This window comes from Lytechinus pictus, chromosome 8, assembly GCF_037042905.1.
Source record: "Lytechinus pictus isolate F3 Inbred chromosome 8, Lp3.0, whole genome shotgun sequence".
NCBI lineage: Eukaryota > Metazoa > Echinodermata > Echinoidea > Temnopleuroida > Toxopneustidae > Lytechinus > Lytechinus pictus.
Window position 1 is genome coordinate 1,848,202 of NC_087252.1, and position 23,154 is coordinate 1,871,355.

At 36.8% G+C, this 23,154-nt stretch overlaps 2 protein-coding genes across 2 annotated transcripts; both read left to right on the forward strand.

Annotated features, from left to right (window-relative positions):
- The first annotated feature begins 2,507 nt into the window (after positions 1–2,507).
- On the forward strand, positions 2,508–3,506 carry LOC129267336 (histamine H2 receptor-like). Its single transcript, XM_054905055.2, has one exon. The coding sequence runs from the start codon at positions 2,508–2,510 to the stop codon at positions 3,480–3,482; it is 975 nt and encodes a 324-aa protein (XP_054761030.2). The 3' UTR covers positions 3,483–3,506.
- Positions 3,507–4,667: 1,161 nt separating this feature from the next.
- Positions 4,668–6,027, forward strand: LOC129266870 (trace amine-associated receptor 7d-like). The gene has a single exon (XM_054904646.2). It carries the CDS (start codon positions 4,801–4,803, stop codon positions 5,785–5,787), a length of 987 nt encoding a protein of 328 aa, XP_054760621.2. The 5' UTR covers positions 4,668–4,800; the 3' UTR covers positions 5,788–6,027.
- Positions 6,028–23,154: the final 17,127 nt, after the last annotated feature.

Sequence of the window (23,154 nt, forward strand, 5' to 3'; positions counted from 1 at the left end):
TTGTGTGTTTTTCAATGAGTTTCTTAATTCAATCTTAATTAATGCAATGTTCCATAGTATTGGTGCTTTATTACCCCCGACGAACGCACCCAGGTAGTGTGAAGACATGAGAAGCAGTAAATAAAGCCCTGGGACAAGCTAGGGTCTCGTTTCATAAAGAGTTATGATATGAAGAAAGTAACAAAATTCACTTTAAGCCAATCAGATTGGCGGATTTCAGTAGCTTTTAACTGCCATTGCAAATTCTCATGAAATTTGTCCCAGATGAAATTCAATACTGTAATTTCATATTGGCCTATAATATGGATGTGTGTGAGGATGTGTGGATGAGAGTGTGTGCTGTATGATGAGGGTGTGTGCTGTATGTTGAAAAACAAATGCGTTAGTGTGTATGTATATTATTATCTATTACATCATGATATTCTTGAAAAATTTACCTTTACTTAAATTAGCCGTTCTGAGGACTCTTATATATGCTTTAATATCTCTTCAGTTTGTTTTGTATGTTCTCCAATTATCTCCATCATGAACCTGAATAAAGAAAAAAAAATAACAAAAATTAAGCTATATTCAAAAGGGTAGTAAAATGAACGGGGCATATGAACCCCGTGCGCTGAGGTGCGGTAGGGGTAAATAAAAAACCCCATAATGTTATCTAATTATTGATTGATAGATTGTTAATTTGAATATTTTATATCTTTGTTTTTCTCTCTTTTCATTGCTGATTCCCATGAATTCCAATCTACATTAGAGACAAGTTACATGTTCTTATCATTATACATTTTCCATTCTCAATGGTCGCTGTACTATTGTGTAATTCTTGATAATACTTGTTTCAATGATTGTGCAGTTTGTTATGGGAGTTATATTGTAATTGTATATTTGATTTGAGAGAAGACAATAAAAATACGCTATAAAACAAACAAAAACTATTGACCGACACATTACTGAAATTATTTTATTAATTAAAAAGATCGAACGATTCACCGATCTATAATAATTGATTGATATAGAATTTCTTAATCGTTGATTGATCGATTTTTAGTTTGATTGACTAAAGTGACAGACACATTTAATGATCAGACCTATATAAACAGATCTAATGATTGATTAAATCTATTGAATCGATTAATAACTTAATTGACTGATACACTCTTGAAACACTGAGTAAAATTTTACCCAACACTTGGTAGAAAAGGAACATGCATGTTTGCTGGGTATTTTTTAACGCCATATTGGGCTATTTCAATGAAATATTGCGTAATGTTTTTACCCAATTTTACCCAACCAACATGCATGTTCCCATTTTACCCAATATTGGGTAGACCTTTTTTTTAGAGTGTACATAAGAATGTTTTTATTAAATAAGCAGATCGAATGATTAACCGATTAATTGATTAATATATTGAATGTTTTATAAATTTATCGATTTTTTTTAGTTTGAATAATGTAATGGTTAAATAGATTATTTTCAAAAGGAACGTCCAAGTAAGTTCATAACAAATTACTCCAAGGGTGTAGGCTGGTTTGAGCATGGGGAGGTGCACATCCGGGGAGGTGGAACTCAAGTTTGGAAAATCAGCTGTTGAAAGTAGAAGAAAGGGTACACATTTCGTTTTGACTGCCAGTGTTGGAGCTCCTCTGCCTCAGCGGGAGGGTACATGTGCACCCAGTACACCCACAGCCTACACCCTTATACTCCATAAAGAAGCCCTTATTAATTAACATAATGCATAGGGACGGACACGAGTGGTCGCACAATGGTTTTTATGCTACCATGCATCTGAAATAGTGCTGGAAACACTTAAAGTGAAGTAAAAGCGAACTCATATTCATATCATGGGGATCGACCGAAGTATGTAACGTCCAAGAAAGTTTACGACAAAATAAATCTGAGGCAGCAACCGCTGTCATCTCAAAACCCTAATTAATTAGTTTAATATATCGTGTCATGAACTGTATTTTAATGCTGCCGTGCATCTAAAATCAACAATGCGTAAAACACTTGAAGTAAATTTCGGTAGGCTAAAATATATTTATATATATATTTTTTCATTAAAATCCTGGCATGGATTTCATTTTAAGAGCTTGAGACCTTGCCCTAGTATCTATCAATCAAAGCTTACTATATAGCACTATTAGCTCGAATATTCATCCGATTTTGTTACTTCTTCTTGCAATTCCCATGATTCCTGAAGATATATTATTTCCTTTGACATCGCTTGCTCATCTCAGAATCATTTATACAAGCACATCGTATACGATTGCACTTCTTGTTGTTCATACCATATAATACTCATGAGGACCAATCGTGGCATACAAGTAAAGGAAGCCAGCTTTGAAGAATAATTAAAATCCTGTTAACTACCTAATTCTATAATTCTCATAAACTTCATTATGACATCATCAGGAGCTATAGGCAATCGCTTTACAGCATATTAACCACTATATCTTGATTCATTTTGTTTCTCTATTGTTAAAATCTTTGAAATAAATCTGTGTACAAAATGGCTTCAGTGAATGCAAGTACCCTTCCATGGATTCCTAATCCTCCAATCTACACAGCTTTCATTGTTACGTTGGCTATTCTTCTCATCTGCAGTACTGTTGTCGGAAACTTTCTGGTAGTCGCCACCTTCCTCAAAACCGATCGTCTCCGAAGACCTACCTACTATCTTTTATCTAGTTTAGCCTTTGTCGACCTATTAAACGGTGCTATCAGCATACCAGTAGAAACATTCAACAGATCTGTCTTCATTGAAGTGACATGTCTTTACACCTACTCAAGGTATCTCTCGTCGTTCACCTATCTATTTGGCGGGAATTCACTGCTTCACATCGTCATGGTAACCTTGGATCGTTACATCGCTGTTCATAAACCTCTTCGGTACGAAGCCTTGGTCACCTCGAAGCGAATCGCATTCGGGATACTCCTCAGCTGGTTGATGAGCATCTTGTTTGTCATCGGTCTGGTTGGTAAAGATGAAGATGCAAGTCTCGTCGGAAACTACTGCGCTGGTACTATCACTCAAACGGATCACCTGTATAGGATTGGGATCATCATCCTGATGATAATCATCATCTTGTCCTCACTAACGTTGGTCATCCTCAACATGTTGATTCTTCGTACAGCATTGCACCATGCACGAAGGATCGCTCAGATGGAACAAGCCGTTGGTCGAGGACGTCAAGAAGAAAGCGTCTCTCGTATCAAGGCTTCAAAGATAGTCACCACGATCACCCTTGCGTTTTTTGTTTGTTACATACCCACGAGTATAGTTCATGTCGCCATTGTTATCGACAATGGTCTGTTTAATCGTCCTTTTGACGACATGGCAGCGTTTATATTTTATCTTAGCTCTGCGGTGAACCCGGTGATATACTGCTACCGTGATCGTTTGTTCCGTGAAAATGCAGTCAGATTCTTCAAAGACATAACTGTGTGGAGAAAACTATGTTCTTCTGAATCTACTTTTGATTAAGCATGGGGTCAAACGAAGAGTGAATTTGGAAGTGGTGGCGAATATCCGCTGAGCCATGTAAAGTTTAATAGGAATGATAAGAATGAGAAAGTCATGTTTCCCAATATAGCCGCATCATAGTTCCGAAAACTAGTTCTCCCAGCTTTAACTTTATCATGATCTAATGATAATCACCCCGGCATTAGAGGATATAGAGCTTTTTCGTCTGTTGCTCCTCGGATTTGCAACTCTCTACCAATCCAACTTCGTAATTGTAACAACATTTAAACCTTCAAATCTGAACTATTAAAGACCCATTTCTTCAAGCAACTTTGTGAATAATGTGTGACATAATTAATAGGGTGCCTGCGCCTTTGAATGTGTGTGTGTGTGTGTGTGTTTACAGATAAATGGCGCTATAAAAATGCTGTTCATCAACATCATCATCATCATCGTCATCACCATCATCACCATCATCATCATCATCATCGTCACCATCATCATCATCATCATTAACTGTGCTATGTGGCTCAGGCATTGATACCGCGAATAATGCGGTCGGATTCGAAATTCTCGGACCTCGTATAAAAATAATCCTATATATTATAGGATTATTATATAGGGCATATTTACAGTCTTTATGGAGCCAAGGTGTTTGGTTCAATTAACACCGAACAAGAGATGCGATATGGAGCAAAGAAAAAAAACGAGGGAATGGAACCCGTTATACTTCACGTTATATCGATGCAAGAATCAGCACATTATTTTTTTTTTTACTTCTATCTTTTGATCATGCCATTTTGGGGTTGTTTAGAGACAACTGCTGTTGCCATGATCACAAAAGCAACCTCTTTTACACCAGGTAGTCAGTGGAAATTGATCATGGATGATTGCACACCTTGCTTTTCAATTAATTTCCCGTCTTTGTACCTTTTACAATAATGTAATTGGCTGTCACGCATCACAGTTACCATTACCGCAAAATGCTTATGACTACGGGTAAATTAAGAACCTAAATATTTTTTTCTGCGTGGATGAAAGTGTTTAATATTAATAACACACATCTCCAAGCAGGTGATCCGTACAAAGCTGCAGGTCCAATTGTTGATTTGGTGATGTTTCGGGAAACACGGATCTATCTGACAAGATACCAGTTCTTAAACAAAAGGAGAGAGGAAAGACATATAAACGGTCCGACGTGCAAAAGGGAAAAACATGAAAAAGGTTGTTTTATAGCCTGTCAATGGTTTCATTAGGAGTGAATTAAGTGGGCTTTTGAATTTGAAATGTTATCCTAAAAATTATCCCGCGGATGGATTGATCCATTTTCAACATTGAAATGATGACTCCTGTCAATACAACTGTGATTTTTCATTCTAACCACCCAGTATACACCGGAGTTTGCGTCACGTTTGCTGTTCTCATCATGTGTGTTTCGGTCGTAGGGAACTTCTTGGTAATCGCAACCTTCCTCAAAACTGAACGTCTTAGGACACCTACATATTATCTTCTCTCCAGTTTAGCCGCTATAGACTTTTTAAACGGTTTGGTCGGAATCCCATTAGAACTCTATAGGAGAGTTGTATTTTCTGAAATAACATGTCTTGAAAAGTACTCAAGGTATTTTTCAGCATTCAGCTATCTTTTTGGTGGCAATAATCTATTTCATATTGTCATGGTAACATGTGATCGATACATCGCCGTTCACCGACCTCTCCGATACCAAACACTCGTCACCACGAAGCGAATCGCGATCGGGATACTCATCAGTTGGTTGATGGGTATCGTTGGGTTTATGCTTCACCTAGTCAGCAAATTAGAAGAAAGTCCAACTACCGCTACAATTTACTGCTCTGGGACTACTTTCCAGTATGATCTCGGCAGTAGAATATGGTTTTTCCTTGTGATGACAGCGATCATCGCATCGGTATCAACCTTACTTGTCCTCAACATGCTGATTCTGCGAACTGCAATGCGACATGCGCGTCGAATAGCCGATATGGAGCAGGCTATCGGAAGAGCACAAGACGATATTACCGCTTCTCGTGTGAAGGCATCACAGAAAGTCACATTCATCACTCTTGCTTTTTTCCTTTCATGCATCCCAATGAGTGTGTTTCATATCATTGTGGTTTTTGATACTGAGGCTCATCTGTACTCTCGTCCATTTGATGACGTCACAATGTTCCTGTTTTACTGCGGATCTGCTGTAAATCCAATTATATACTGCTACCACAATCGCACATTCCGTGAAAATACCCTGAAGTATTTTAAGAACAAAACTGTTTGGAGAAAACTTTGTTCCACCGAATCTACATTTTCTTAGATTCAGAAACCTAGGAAATTTTGTAGACAGGGCGGCAAATGGTATGGTATGGGGAATAACTTTTATCCTAATATACGAGAATAATGCCTCGGCTGGCTCATCAGCATGACGGCCACTAAAGGAAGGTCATATTAAGAATCGACAAAGAGGGCACTAAGATCCAAGAACTGGTAATCCGATCATCAATGTTATTTTCACCTAGCCAAATTTTCTAAACGATCGATCATCATTCTGTTCTTTAGAATAGACACGACGATACCCCAGATCTTGATATTTGGACATAATAATAGCTCGTTTAATCTTCTGTAGCTTAGACATGAGAGAAGTATTGAGATAGTAGATCTGAGATCTTGTCATGTCTATTAGAAGAGATGATCAATTAATTTGCAAGATGTAAAAACTGCGACATCCAAGAACTTCAGTCGACATCATCCATTAGGAAGGATGAATAGATGACAAGATGATGATGAGATCTGAGATTCTGCAATCTTGGCCCCTGTTTCATAAAGGACTTGCAACTGTTGTAACTTTGCCATTATGGCAACTACCATGGAAACCTTGATTCTGATTGACTGCTGAGCCTTGTTACCATGGTAGTTGTCATTATGGCAAAGGTACAACAGTTGCAAGTCAGTCATGAAACGGGCCCTGATCATCTTTTCTTTAGAATGCAGACATGGCGAGATCCGATATCTTCTCATTTGGACATCTTGGTGGTATTGCAATCATCCATACCACAGATCGAAGAGATGATAACACGACCAGACCTCGAATGTCGTCAAAATGATCGGGGGAGCGTTTCGTGAAATGACTTGTCCGACGTTTTATCCGACAAGTTCCATTTTGTCATACTGATCATACTGATAAAAGGAACGTTATCAAGGCACGTTGTACGTCAGGTCGGACAACTTGTCTGAAAAAATTATTGGATCTCGTAATGTTTACATCTTGCCATTGGATCATCTCTTTGTGATTAAAGTTTAATTGTTGATATCATGTTGATTCATCAATGCTTTACATTATTTTTTCAAACTTTTATGTATTTTACTGATGTATCTTAATTGAAGAAATATATGATTTCAAATATCTTGTCAATTCCAAAACGAATTTGCTGATTGGACGAAATCAATTTAATTGAACATTCTAAGAAAAATTAAGGGTTCTTAAAGGGTTTCATACTTGCCCAGTAAATTGACCTTTGAAGGTTCCATAATGGTTCTAATTACGTTAAACAGCCACTTTGAATTCTTTTTAAGTTTGTGAAAACGATAACTTTCGGGAACCTTTTCGAGGGTTCCGTATACCGGACAAAAGGGTTCCAGTTCGCAGCTACATTTTTCTAAGAGTAAATTAACACGACTGGATCCAAGATCTAATTGCGTTTGAACATATTTTTTTCCAAAAGGAAGCATAGATATATAGGCTTGTGAGTGTGATGCCATGTTGTACATACAAAGGGTTGTGTGTTTTCAATGAGATTCTTCAACTTTTGCATTGTTCCTCAGTCAGTGATAGTATTGATGCTTAATAAGCCAGTTCGTAGTTCCTTTCTGCGCATGACCAGAGGAAGTTCATCTGTACTAAAGTGAGTGACATGGTGGTTTAAAATCTAATGAGATAAGCACCAACTTTGATGTCTTGATTATTCATATATTCTTTTGAATTGGGGTTTTCATTTACATCCACAAAAACAACAATGCGTTCACGAACGACTGGTATTTCACAGTTTGCCAAGTACATTGTGCAACATGCTATGATATGCATTCAAAGTAAGAATGCAACAAATGCCTTCATAAAGTGTTCATTGGTGTGCTATTGTAGTCACCTGGTCTATCCAATTTCTTTATCCTGCTATGCAAGGCAAGCTTACGTAATATCTTGCTTTAAAATCAGCCTATCATAATGAAAGAAATGAAAGGTCATTTGACCAAATTGTCCATGTAGTCCAGGATAGAAGAGGCATTACCTTGTTTTTTTATATATACAATATTTTTTTATGGTTTCTTGTCAATTCGAGGGTGCTGATTCCGAATCTGAATGATGCCACTCGTGTAACCTTGAGCATTTTCTGCAAATTGGCAAAATCCAATATGGCCGCCAAAATATTCAAATTACCCATGAAAATCATAAAATTGTCCACACATTGGCTTTAAAGTACATGCAATTGTGCTGCCGGAGTGAAATAATATCTGAAAAAATGATTTTTGTCAACATATTTATTTTCTTGATATCAAAATGGCCGCCATCATAGACCCCTGTACAATATGAATGGGGAAAATTAATTTTTACAAAATTGAGCACTGAAATGCAAGTAATTATGATCTATGAGTGAAGCAATGTCTGTAAACATGATTGCTTAACGATATATATAATTTGTTATGTCAGTTATGTGATAAATCCTGTATTTTGATATTCAAAATGGCCTTCAAAAGCCCTAACACTATTATGTACAATGTGAATGGTGACACAAAAAAAATCACAAGAGTGAGCACTAAAATGCATTTTGTTGAGATAAACGAGTGGAATACTGACTAAAAACATTATTGTTAACGAAATTTATTATTTAACATGCCATGTATGTGATAAACCCTGTATTTTGATATCTAATATGACCGCCAAAGGCCCTAAAATTATGATCTACGATGTGAGAGAGGACAAAAACAATCACAAGGTGAGCACTAAAACGTATTTTTTGTGGTAAATTAGTGGAATACTGTCTTCAAATATAATTTGCAACGAAATATATTATTCGGGTTTCATATTTGTGTTAAATATTGTATTTTGACTTTCAAAATGGCCGCCAAAAGACATTGACTGTATTATGTACAATCGATCTGGGAAACCAATTTTCACATGAGTCAGCACCATAACATGCATATAATTGTGATTTAAGAGTAAAATATTGTCTGAAAACATAATTCCTAACAAGATATATCATTCATTCTGCCAGGTAGGTGATAAATAATGTATTTTGAAAGTCAAAATGGCCGCTACAGGCCCTAACGGTAGGCCTATTATGTACTTTGTGAATGGGAACATATAATTTTAACAGAATTTGGCTTTGCTTGACTAAATGGTGTTGCATGTATGAGTGAAATATCGTCTGAAAATATGATTTTGTAACCAAATAGATCATTTCTTATGTTATTTAGGTGATAAATGCTATATTTAAATTTCAAAATGGCTGCAATATGTTTCTTTGTGGAAATTATCTTTCCCCATTCAAATTTTACATATTAAGATAAGGGACTATGGCCGCCATTTTTCAATTTTAAAAGGCTGCATTCATCACCTTTATGACACAAGCTATGATATATTTCGTTAGAAATCATTGGGTTTAGACAATACTTAACACTTACATCAAAATTAAGCCATTTTCATAGTAACAATTTTGTCAAAATTATCTGTTTCCAGTTACAATGTACATACTACTTTGGGCTATGGCAGCAATTTTGAATTTCAAAGTAAGGCCTTTATTACCTTCTCAACCATTATGTGATGTATTTAGTCAGAAATCATGTTCAAGACCAAATTTTACCTATACATCACATAGTTACGTGCGTTTTTGGTTCTCATTCTGGTGATGATTAGTTTCCCTATACGCATTTGTAGGGGCTTGTGCGGCCGTTTTGAAAGTCAAAATACAGTATTTATCACCTATGGGAGAGGAAATGTTATATTTCATTAAAAAAATCACGTTTTCAAACAATATTTTCCTTATACAACAGAATTATATGGATTTCATAGTCAGGCAAATCCTAATTCTTTCAAAAGTATTTGTCCCCATTTACATTGTAGATAATACTGTAAGGGCCCATAGGGGCCATTTTGAATTTTACAATACAGCATTTATCTCATGCATGAAAAATGAAATGATATGTTTCGCCAGAAATCATGTGTTTAGACAATATTTCACTCGTATAGATTACAATTACATTCATTTTATTGTTTTTACTCTTGTGAAAATTAGTTTCTTCATTCGCTTTGTTCATAATACAGATAGGGCCTATGGCAGCCATTTTGAATGTCAACATGCAGCATGATTACCGAAATTGCAAGGGAAATGATATGTTTCGTTAGAAATCCTTGCTGTCAGACAGTGTTACACCAATATTTCGCAGTTATTGGCATTTTAAAGTCAAACAAATTCAAAGGTTGTGAAAATTATTTGTCCCCTTTTATATATTGTACACAGTATAAGGGGTCTATGATAGCCATTTTGAATATCATAATACAGCATTTATCACATTAGATAGTATACAAATGACATAGTTTTGTTAATAGTCATGTTTTCAGACAGTAGTCCACTCGCAGGTCACAATCACATGCAATAATAGTGCTCTTGTTTGAAAAAATATTTTCCCATTCATATTCTACATAATAAAGTATACAGGGGCTATGGCGGCCATTTTGAATATCAATAAATTACAATTAATTACCAATTGGTACTTCACTTCTGCACAACAACTACATGCATTTTACAGGTAATGTGTTGGCAATTTTATGATTTTCATGGGTAATTTGCATATTTTGGCGGCCATATTGGATTTTGCCAATTTGCGGAAAATGCTCAAGGTTACAAGAGTGGCATCATTCAGATTCGGAATCAGCACCCTCGAATTGACAAGAAACCATAAAAAAACATTGTATATCTGAAAAAACAAGGTTCGACCCCTTGTCTATGGGGCCTATCCTGGACTAATGAAGTAACTACGAACTGGTCTATTAAACTAGACAACATGCCTGAGGGGAAAATGAATGAGAATGGAATGAACCTGGTGAAGTGATGTTGCTATGACAGATGAACAATGTATGAGGATTAGTGGAGATGGAATGAAGGATGGGATTAAGACAATTTATGAGGATTAGTGGAGATGGAATGAAGGATGGGATTAAGACAATGTATGGGGATTAGTGGATATGGAATGAAGGATGGGATTAAGACAATGTATGAGGATTAGTGGAGATTGAATGAAGGATGGGATTAAGACACCATGCAGCGTGAAGACATGAGAAGCAGTAAATTAACTCCAGGGACAAGCTAAATATGCTCCCAGAGAAAACAAATGCACCAACAAAATTTACTTTCAGCCAATCAGACTGGGAGGATTTAGTAGCTTTTAACAGTCATTGCGAATTTTTATGAAATTGGTCCAACATGAACTCAAATTCAACACTGTATTTTTTTTTATATTGGCCTAGCTATGTATGTATGTGTGTGAGGGTGAGGGCGTTAGTGCGTGTGTCAATTCGTTTGTAGTTTAGGTTATTTTTTCTGTATATTGTATCAAGAGCCCTCAACGTTTGTAAACCAGTTAAATTGCTACCATCAGTACCATGTTAAAAAAAATTAATTAAATATGAAGAAAAATCCCAGTTGAATGTTTCACGTTTGCTCATTAGTGGCTTAAAGGGGTACTCCAGGCTGAAGATATGATTTGAACAGATTAAGAAAAAAAAAAACAGACAAATAAAGCACTGAAAAGGTGATCACAATCGGACAAGGAATAACAAAGTTATGCATTTTAAAGACTTGCATTATTCCGGTGAAACAGTTCTAGGCATGTCTTCATGAATATTCAGAGAGCAGACTGACGTCACATCCCCACTTGTTCTTTTGTATTTTATTATATGAAATTAGGTTTATTTACTTTTCCTCCAATGACCAACACTAATGGAATAACAACTGATAAATGCATTAGATATTCATTGCTGCAATTTATTTCATTACAAGGGAAATATATCATTCACACATGTATGGAAAAATTAAATAATTATTTTTTCATGTACTAACATAAGAAAATGCTAATTGGTCTGTGACATCTTCAGCTCATTAAACGAACATTCACAATATATTGCTAAACTTTAAAATTCAATAACTTCGCTATTTCTTATCAGATTTTGATGAAATTTTCAGCATTTTATTCTGTGAAATTTACTCCGTCTTTTTTTTCAAGATACAAATACTTTTATCCCGGAGGGTCCCACTAAAGTACTTTATAATCAAAGATCGACGGTTGCAATTACAGTTAATACTGTCATGAACATAAACCTCTATCATGCAACTGTTATTAAAGGTCAAGTCCACCACAGGAAATTGTTGATTTGAATAGAGAAAAATCAAACTAGCATAACGCTGAAAACTTCAAAATCGGATGTAAAATAAGAAAGTTATGACATATTAGAGTTTTGCTTATTTTTCAAATCAGTGATATGCACAACTCAGTGACATGCAAATGAGAGAGTCAATGATGTCCCTCACTCACTATTTCTTTTGATTTTTATTGCTCAATGATGCAATCAATCGAACAATTCAACAACCACTCAATGATGCAATCAATCTAACAATTTAACAACCACTCAATGATGCGATCAATCTAACAATTCAACAACCACTCAATGATGCAATCAATCTACAATTCAACAACCACTAAATGATGCAATCAATCTACAATTCGACAAGAACCACTAAATGATGCAATTTATCTACAATTCAACAACCACTCAATGATGCAATCAATCTACAATTCAACAACCACTAAATGATGCAATCAATCTACAATTCGACAAGAACCACTAAATGATGCAATTTATCTACAATTCAACAACCACACAATGATGCAATCAATCTACAATTCAACAACCACTCAATGATGCAATCAATCTACAATTCCACAACCACTCAATGATGCAATAAATCTACAATTAAACAACCACTCATTGATGCAATCAATCTACAATTTAACAACCACTCAATGATGCAATCAATCTACAATTCAACAACCACTCAATGATGCAATCAATCTACATTTCAACAACCACTCAATGATGCAATCAATCTACAATTCAACAACCACTCAATGATGCAATCAATCTACAATTCAACAACCACTCAATGATGTAATCAATCTACAATTCAACAACCACTCAATGATGCAATCAATCTACAATTCAACAACCACTCAATGATGCAATCAATCTACAATTCAACAACCACTCAATGATGCAATCAATCTACATTTCAACAACCACTCAATGATGCAATCAATCTACAATTCAACAACCACTCAATGATGCAATCAATCTACAATTCAACAACCACTCAATGATGCAATCAATCTACAATTCAACAACCACTCAATGATGTAATCAATCTATAATTCAACAACCACACAATGATGCAATTTATCTACAATTAAACAACCACTCAATGATGCAATTTATCTACAATTCAACAACCACTCAATGATGCAATCAATCTACAATTCAACAACCACTCAATGATGCAATCAATCTACAATTCAACAACCACTCAATGATGCAATCAATCTACATTTCAACAACCACTCAATGATGCAATCAATCTACAATTCAACAACCACTCAATGATGCAATCAATCTACAATTCAACAACCACTCAATGATGCAATCAATCTACAATTCAACAACCACTCAATGATGTAATCAATCTACAATTCAACAACCACACAATGATGCAATTTATCTACAATTCAACAACCACTCAATGGTGCAACCAATCTACAATTCAACAACCACTCAATGATGCAACCAATCTACAATTCAACAACCACTCAATGATGCAATAAATCTACAATTCAACAACCACTCAATGATGTAATCAATCTACAATTCAACAACCACACAATGATGCAATTTATCTACAATTAAACAACCACTCAATGATGCAATCAATCTACAATTCAACAACCACTCAATGATGCAATCAATCTACAATTCAACAACCACTTAATGATGCAATAAATCTACAATTCAACAACCACTCAATGATGCAATCAATCCACAATTCAACAACCACTCAATGATGCAATCAATCTACAATTCAACAACCACTCAATGATGCAATCAATCTACAATTCAACAACCAGTCAATGATTCAATCATAATATAATTCATTTAAATTCAACAAGCAACTAACATGACTAATCGATGATTCAATAATGATAATTTGTTAATATTTTAAATTGAATTCACAAATAATTTATTTGAAAGACACTTGTCTAAAACATTTCTGGACTGATAATAATTTACAATCCTCTTCTTAAATTATGAGGACATCATAATATAGAGACTATGACTTGTATTCAGATCTCTGGTTAAGTTAATCCACTATTAAGTAACCATTAACGTTCAAATTCAATTTACACATTTTTTTAAAGACACTAAAGAAATGTTTCTGGACGGAACAATATACACTCGTCTGCATAAAACTCAGGACATCATTATGTTGAGAAGATATGGCTTGTATTCAGATCTCTGGTTTAAATTAATCCAAGATTCAATGATAATACAGTCATGTCATTCTATTTCATAAGTTAAAATCAATTTACAAATATATTAGTTGAAAGACAATATACATGGTGATACTGATCAACAACCAATCAAGGATTCCAGACAAGTTTTTGTTTTTTAAATGGTAACTTTGCCATCCAATGGTAACACTGAATACCGACAAATGAAAGTCAAGGATTTCATACAAGTTACCATTGGATGGCGAAGTTATGTAAATGTTACCATAATGGTAAATTCGCCATCCAATGGTAATACTGATCAACAAGCAATTAAAATCAAGGATGCCATACAAGTTACCATTGGATGACAAAGTTCCCATGATGGTAAATTCGCCATCCAATAGTAATACTGATCACCAAGCAATCAAGGATGCCATACAAGTTACCATTGATGACAAAGTTACCATGATGGTAACATTTGTGCAACAAGACCCTGGACGGAAACAATTTACAATTCTCTTCATAAGACATAAATAATGAGTAGAGGCTACATGTATATTGCCTGTCTTCACATCTCTGGTTTACGTTCATCCATGCTCTCTTAATTCTGTAGTTTGAATCTAATAGATTGTCATCTAGGACCACAAGTTGGATCAGAAGTTAGATCAGAAATTGGATCAAAAGTTTCAATTGAATAAAATTGAATTCTAAATTTACATTCGATAAATTAAATCAAACTTTGGATTGGTCCCTTATTGCAATCTTTTTCAATCTAAGGAATTTAGAGAGTGGTCTTGACCTTGATAATGGGTTTAACCAGTGATAGCTAATGTGGTGCAAAACAAAATGCATCTATGTTCAATTCATCAGCACATTTGACACTTAAAAAATTATTATAAATCTTCTTGATATCATCCTTTTCACAAACATATCAAATATTAAAGGAAAGATTCAAGTAAGCAAAAGGAACACAACATATATTAAAGCAAATCTTCGTCATTTACTTTGGCTATCATTTGTTTAAAGCACAAACTTGAAACATGATCAAAGTCAAACCAGAGTTCAGAATTCCTCTATCTTGGAATGAAAAACAAAAATGAAAGACACAGGATTATAATGCTACTCTAAGCCCAGTAATAATAATATGCAATATTTACATAGCACTTAATACAAATGTTTGCATACATGTACTATTACCCCGGCTTAAGCACGGCTACCCTGATTGGGAGCTCGAGCATTCAAGGAATACCTTCTTACCAGGTTTAACAATTTACTACATCTGGGTGAAGAGTGGCAAACATAAACGCCTGGCCAAAGGATGCGAGTACTGTGGTGGGATTTGAACCCAGCACATGGGGTTCAAAGTCTGGAGACTTACCCACTGAGCCACAACACCTCTACGTAACAAAGTAAATCTCTTGACTGACCATAAACAAACCATGGATAGGATCCAAGGCATAAACATGTATTTTTTGGAAGACATTATCCACAATTGATTCAACATGAAATCATGGGCGTCCACACAGAGGATTATCCTTTGCTTATGGGGGGGGGGGGAGGGGGAACAGCTATTGTTGCCATCCGCCCATCCCCCAAACACAAAAGATAATCCTCTGTGTTCACTGCCATGCATGAAATCAAGCTTTCATTATAAACATGAACACATGTGCATACTTTTTTTTTGGCATTTAAAGAAGAAAGATGGAGAGGGGGGGGGGGCACATCCTGTGTCCCCCCTTTACACACTCGCTTTTCAAAAATCCAACAACCATTAAATTGCGTTGTAATAATACAGAGTCACATAAATATAACAATGGAATGATTTTCAAACCCAATCAAACTTTTGGCATAACAAAGAACAAATATCTTTATAACTAATTTTATCTCCTCTAAAGGAAAGCTACTAGAAAATAGTGAATTGAAAAAAGCCTGCTGGAATTCAATATCAGAGCACTGAAGTATTCGTGCAGTTTAATGAATTTTAAAGCTTACTTGTTGAATTGCCTTATAATTGTATTGAAGATAAACCGTGTAGATTGCAACCTATTCAATCAAATTTGTGCATAATAATAGATCATCATTTTGGTCGAATCCATGCTGTGTACTATCGGACATTTATGCATTTTGCATCTTTTTGACACAAAAATAATAATTTTCTTGATTGATGGTGATTTCTCAAGGAGTACCAGAAGGGGGACATGAACCAAGATTTAACTTGACACATCCTTTACAATTGAAATAAAAATAAGTGAAAAACAAAAAACCTTGGAATTTTCCTTTTGTTCATGCATCTTCTAAGTCAGGTTCAATAGAGTACCGAAGTGTGACGTCAGTTGCCATGGTGTCATGGCGGGCTGGTTCTAAACAGAGTCGCACCTGGGCCCCGTCTTACAAAGAGTTGCGATTGATCCAATCAATCATAACTCTACGGAAATCCATCAGTGCCATAATTTTTTTCTACAGGAAACTTGCAAATGCCCTTTGTAAACAAAGGAGAACACACCAAATTGTCAAGAAATCAATGACTTTATGGATACATTCATATGTAGAAAATCTTTTGAACAAAAAGGTATGCATTTTATAAGTTGACTTTGCTGGCCTTCCATAGTTGCGATTGATCGGATTAATCGCAACTCTTTGTAAGACGGGTCCCTGATGATCGTCTGTACACATTTTGACTAGTCTGAAAAATAGGTTGCAAGCTATCATTCGGCCATCATTTCGGTACTCTATTGTGTTGAAGATATCTGCAGAGTGCAGATACAGTTTATAATACAATAAAACACCCTTTATCTGAGCAAGTAGCTGTCAGTTGTGTAACTGAAAATTAGCACTTCAGTATTAGTGAATCATGATATTGATAATTTCTTTCATTACTTTGTGGTGATGAAAGTGGCAGACAATATGAAGAACAGTAATGGAACAGGCTAGCAGCAGCTCGCAGCCAGAATGCTGTGATGCCCCTTGTTTGTTTTAAAACATGCCGTTAAAAACATGCCAACTCTAAAATTCAGACAATGGCCCGTATTCTGAAGTGAGGTTTAACTTAAACTCAGGTTTAAAGTTGTGGTTTAAGTATGGGAAGCCAAAAGTATCCAATTTTTTTAAGTTGTACGTTTCTTATGTTTACTATGCTCTTTCCTGATTCATCGATGGTGACAATTATCTATTTATTCTTCCTAGACAATTATAAATGATTTGAGAGTCAAATGAGCTGAAATATGATATCTCTACCATTAGTGATTTATGTAAAAATTGGCTATCCATACTTAAACCACAACCATAAACCTGAGTTTGAGTTAATCCTGCTATCAGAATACGGGCCAATATGTTCATGGCAAGGTTGGAACAAGCAGAAGAGGAGGATGGATGAGGATGAGGGAACGGACGAGGAAGAGGAACAGCAGGAAGCTGAGAACCAGGAGGAAGAGGTGATGGTGTTAGAAGCACCAGAGGTAGTTGTTGAGGGAGGATGGTGGAGGAGATTTTTGCCTTGGTAGCTGTAGATGATGATGGTATTCTGTCAGACATTTTATTTTCTATTACCCTTGTGAGCAACACATGTTTCTGGAGAATTACTTTATTACCGGTACGTATTTTGTGACTCTATTATACATGTATAAACATGCCACCATTTGTTTGGAGCGAATGGAGAAAAGGGAGCAGACGAGGAGGGAACGGATAAGGAGGAAGGAGCACAAGAAGTAGTGCCTGTACCGAATTCTCCACAGATGGTCGTGTGAAGAAGTTTCTGGAGGCGAATCTGGCCATGGAATAATTTAGTTTTTTTTCTTCATATATTCTTTTTGTTTTGCCCGTGTGAGCATCACATGTTTCTGGAGAATTATTTCATTCCTTTTGTTTGCCACTATATTATATAAACATGCCACCATTTTTGTAATTGTCAAGAAGTACATGTATGCCTATTTCAGATGCTATTCTCAAAGGGTGGCTAACTTAGCCCATGCTAACTTAGCCCACTGGGCTAACTATCCCCCACTGAGCATTTCACAAAGCGTGGGCTAATTAGCCCACCGGGCTAAATATTTCGCACAATATTTCGCACACCCGGCTAAATCATGAACTGAAGCTAGCAAACTATTATCAACATCATAAAACTGTACTGAGCATGCTCAGTACAGTGTTGATGGTTGCAGTGCAGTGTGCAGTACTCACATAGCAGCAAAATGGAGGGTAAAGCTAGATGTGCCAACTGGCAATCGTCCGAGATCAACTACCTCCTCGTACTCGACCACGACAATGCTGCAATATTCCCTACTAAATGTACAGACCTTCACACTAACAGGAAAAGAACAGCAGCATGGCATGGGAGGCAGTTAGAGCCAGTTTCGAGCAGAAGTTTTGGCAAAAGTACACTCTGCCACAAATAAAGGAGAAGTGGAAGAAGATGCGGGTCACCGCAAAAAAAAAAAGAGTATGGCGAGTGGAGGAGGAGCACTAAAAAAACTGGGGGTGGGCCTCCTCCACATCTGAGCGAATCAACCAAAATGATTCAAGAGATTGTGCCCGCGGATTTCATCCAAAGAGTGAACCCGTACGATGATGACTTTGGATCCAATAATCAAGCAATATTAAAGTGCTTTGGATTTTTTGGCGAGAGGGAGTAGAGTTGAGGCCGAGGGTGACGACGAAATTGACGAAGTTGAACTTACTTTCAAGTGAGTAAAAACTCAACAACAAAAAATAATTACATTCAAAATTTCATTTCCAAAATAGGATTTAATTTTTAGAGAAGACATTTCCTTTCACCTGACTCTTGTTGTAGAGTACAAATAGTACTACTTGCGCTAGATATTTATTGTGTAACTTAAATTTGATCTTAGTAGGCCTAGAGGTCTAACGACAAATGGCCTAACGTTAGGGGTCTGATGTGTTGCTCTTTACCAGAACAGTGCCTTAGTCTCTCCTACTTGCCCCGGGCAAGTGCTTATGTAGCACCCTGCTGAATGTTTCATGTAAAAAAAATTGTGAATAGGAAGTTATTTGCAATTTTGTTTTCAATTTGTGCACTTTGCCTTTAGTCCCAATTAAGGTCACAGATTTTTGTGTATAAAAACAAAGGAATTCTTGTATGATTGTTTCAAAATTGTCTGATAAAAATTTATTAGCTCTAGTTGGGCAATTCATCAAACTTATTTTATTTTTTAACTTGATACATGTACATGTACACTGTAATAGTTCATAGTCAAGTCATGGATAGTGACTCAAGTGCTACAGACAATAAGTATTCTGTTGCTGAATTTGATAACAATGGGGCGGTGAAGGTGGCCGTAGTGCCACAAGAATGGATTCAATACCAAGATGGGGCTCCATTTTGCTTATGGCCACCAGAGCAAGACCCGCTCAAACTAGACAATTTAGTGATGCATGGGCACAATCCTGAGAATACTTGAGCTCGAATGGACATCAAAGATTTGTTATATCAGACAGGTGAGTTCAAATTAGTAGTCAACAAGCCAGAGAATATGCTGCAGCCAGCACTCGGTGCAGTGAACTCTCAGGCCAGGGTAGGAGGTGCAAATATAACACCAGACACTTCCCCAAATCAAAATGTCAATTCAACTCTGCTTTCACAATACAGATAATAGTACTTCAAGGCCCAGCATCCAGACCAGAGTATGGCACAGCCTATAATATCTGCCCTCAGACTGGAGACCATATCAAGAGCAGTGCAGGAGGGGAAACAAAACTTTGAAGTCGTCGTCTGAATGATGTAGAGTAAGTTGTGTTCCAATGAAGTCAGGGAATATGGTGCTATAAGCAGGTGATGTACCGGCGTTACAGGAGGTCGACATTTTTGATATTCGTGGATGTTTTCCTTGGGGCAGATGCAGGAGAGTTGAGCCACCCCCTAAAACTTGTATTTTCAGTCAAGAGCTCAATTCACATAAGCCCTCTGCTGATAGTTCTTAATATAACTGTCATTTAAACCTAAGTACAGCAGATGTCACAGGTCACACCAAAGTCACCAAGGTCACTGGACACACGAAACTTAAAAAAGCGGCAAAAAGTGAAATCCGAATTTCAGGAATTAAAAGACCCTTTTTCTATTTCTCATTTAGCAGAGGGTTTTCCTGCAGATTTTTATGTGTAAGCTAGTTCATACATGTATATTGTTCTTTAATTTTCATAAATTTGGAAAATGTATGATTTGTAGTTAGTTATTTTTGTGAAAATTTAAAAATGGCCGCCTAAAGGAGTGTTGAGGTGAGCCATTCAACATGAGGAGAGATAAGCCATGGCTCAACTCTCCTGTTGTGGATGGCTCAACTCTCCTTGTATTGAATCTAACTGGCTACATCAATTACAAGTTTTAAGATGAGCTACGTAATTATCCATGCTCGAGGTGTCTTTGATAAGTTCTAAAAGTAAAGGCAGCCCTGAAAATTTATTTCAAAATTGTTATTTACTATAAAGAGTGAAAATCTGAAGTTGACCGGATTTAACAGCCCATTCATTTCCTCCCATTGTTGACTATGTGTGGATCTAGGCTATTTTTACTCATCTATCATCTATTATGCTGCAGATATTGTGCATTATTCTTCTCTTCCCATACAGAGAGAAAATGGAAAGTGTAGAGGGAGAGGAAGTCCTGTTACCACCGGGGGTGGAGATGAAAGACATTGAGGTAGAAGCTGGTTCGGCTCCAGAGGAGGCCCTCATTGAACCAACAAAAATTAAAAACACGCAGCAGGACTCAGAGACGCATTTCGAGGATTCACCTCTTGCACTGGCAGAGGCGGATGCTCAGGAGAGGAAGCTCTCCGAGGTCGAGCTTGCTCAAAAGAAGCACGAATCAAAGAAGCGCAGAAAAGGGTGGGAAGCGTGCCAAGCAGGCTTAAAGAGCTTGCACAAGGCCCGCTTCCCGTGTCAAATGCTGGACCCTCGACCAGTGGAGGCCTTACGGTTGGTCGTGACCATGGGCTAATGCCCACTTGGCCTAAACCACCCCATCCAGTGGAGTGTTCCTCCATTGGGAGAGAGCGGGGAATAACCCCACAATGCTAGAATTTTTATGGGAGAGCCCACAGCCACTGCGAGCCTTTGATTCCCACTTCCATCCTGATCGAATCAACTCAAAAGGGCAAAAACAGAACTTCAGGGACAACCCCGGCACCAGGACGAGGTGGTCAGAGGAGTATGGAACTTTTGTGGTGGTGGGCATCCACCCAAAGCAGGCCTTTGGCCTTAAGCGCTATAGCCTCGAAGCGTTGTGATCGGCTCTTGCCGTCCAGAGTCAGAGGCCTGTCGGAGGTGGGTCTTGATTGGTCCACGGATGTCTCCGAGTGGGGGGCAGAGGAGCAGCTTTTTGAGGAGCTCATGGGGCTCTCCACTGGAAGAGTCTTGGTACTCCACCCTTGGAGGGGGGGAGGGTGGGGCAATGGCTCTTGTCCTGGCAATGAGCCGATCCCCCGCGCAATACATAAACTGGAGCGCGACGCTATTCGTTGACAGTGTCCGGCCGCTCTGCGTATCCATTTACACTGCTTTACGGACGTCAGTATTTGCGCACGCATACTTTGGAGTTACAGGCAACACTTAATACTACGGAATCTTTTATTAGCTACGTTGGGCAGGTGGTGGCGTCTATCCGAGAAGGTCCTCTTACACAAATGCTCGATCAGACGATGATCAACGCCAGGGAGCTGTATTGCCTCAAATAAAGGGGCAATTCTACTCCCTCGCACCTGTCTCTGCCTTTTACCTTGTAAAGCCATTATTTTATATGCTTTTATATTAAATTAGAATGTCATACAAAAGTTGTATTTACATGCTTTATATTATATACCTTACACTATATGCTTTGTATAGTAATGTAATACAAATGTGATGAAACCAGAAAAATATGGATGCCTATGATTTACATCAAAATTAATATTGAAAGCATTCCTATTGTATATATATTAGTAATGTAATTCAGTTTGTTGAAATTGTAAAATTAGATAACATTTTTTATGCATATATGTAGATGTATATATTCATTTTTCTGTGATGTATTGATGTATATGTTTTATGAACAAAGAAGAAAGAGTCAGAAAAAAATAATAAAAAGATTACAGAGGAAGAAAAGAAAGAGGTCACCAAAGAAGAAAATAAAAAGATTACAGAGGGGAAAAAAAGATCAAAGAAGAAATAAATCAAGGAGAAAAGAAAAACGAAGAAGAGAAAGAAAAACAAGAAAAAAAGATCAAAGAATAAGAAAAAAAGAAAAAGATATGGTCAAGATAATAAAAAGAGAAAAAACAATGAAATGAAATTTTATGTTTAGTGTACACTTTATATTAAGTTATGTTCATTAATGGGAAATTTACTTTATGGGAAGTAGAAAACAGGTCACCCAAAGTCTTTTAGGGTGGGCGGAAGTATGGTGTTAGGGCCCACGCTTAGTTACGAGTAGTTTGCAGACAACAGAGTTAGCAGAGGACGGATTATAGTACAGTACGGAGTCACATGACCCTCCGGCGGGAAGGGTACATCCGAACGCCGGCGATGCACACAGAACTACACAACACACACTCTCCACACAACCCCAGGCCGGAACGGACATATTCGGTGCATGCAAGTGAGTGCAGTGTCTGGAGACAGTACAGTGAGAAGTGACAAGGTAGGACAATTTCCCCATAGGTTAAATTGATTGTATGCTTGTATGATTCCTTAAATATAACCCAGGTACACTGTTGTATTGTTTTATGTCCTCATGAAAGAAAAATATAATTTGAAGTAAAACTTTTGAAAAACAGACAATTTAGCCAATTTATGTATTGGAGTATGTTCATGGAAGGGAAATCCTTCCTTTATGACATCACATATGCGGCCAATCACCTTTCAGCTTGTCTGATTTTCTTTTTTCCTCCAAAGTTTTTGTTGGGCTGGAATCCCTTTAATTTGGATAATATGATGATCCCATTCTTTTTATACCAAATTATATACATTGTACATGTAGGCACTACAACCCTCTTATAAAAGTCTTTAACCAAACATTTTTGTAGGATGATGTAACAAAGATTAAAATGCTTGATACATGTATGTAAACAATTATTGTTTAAAAGTTTGCTGTACACTGAGTAGAGGGCAT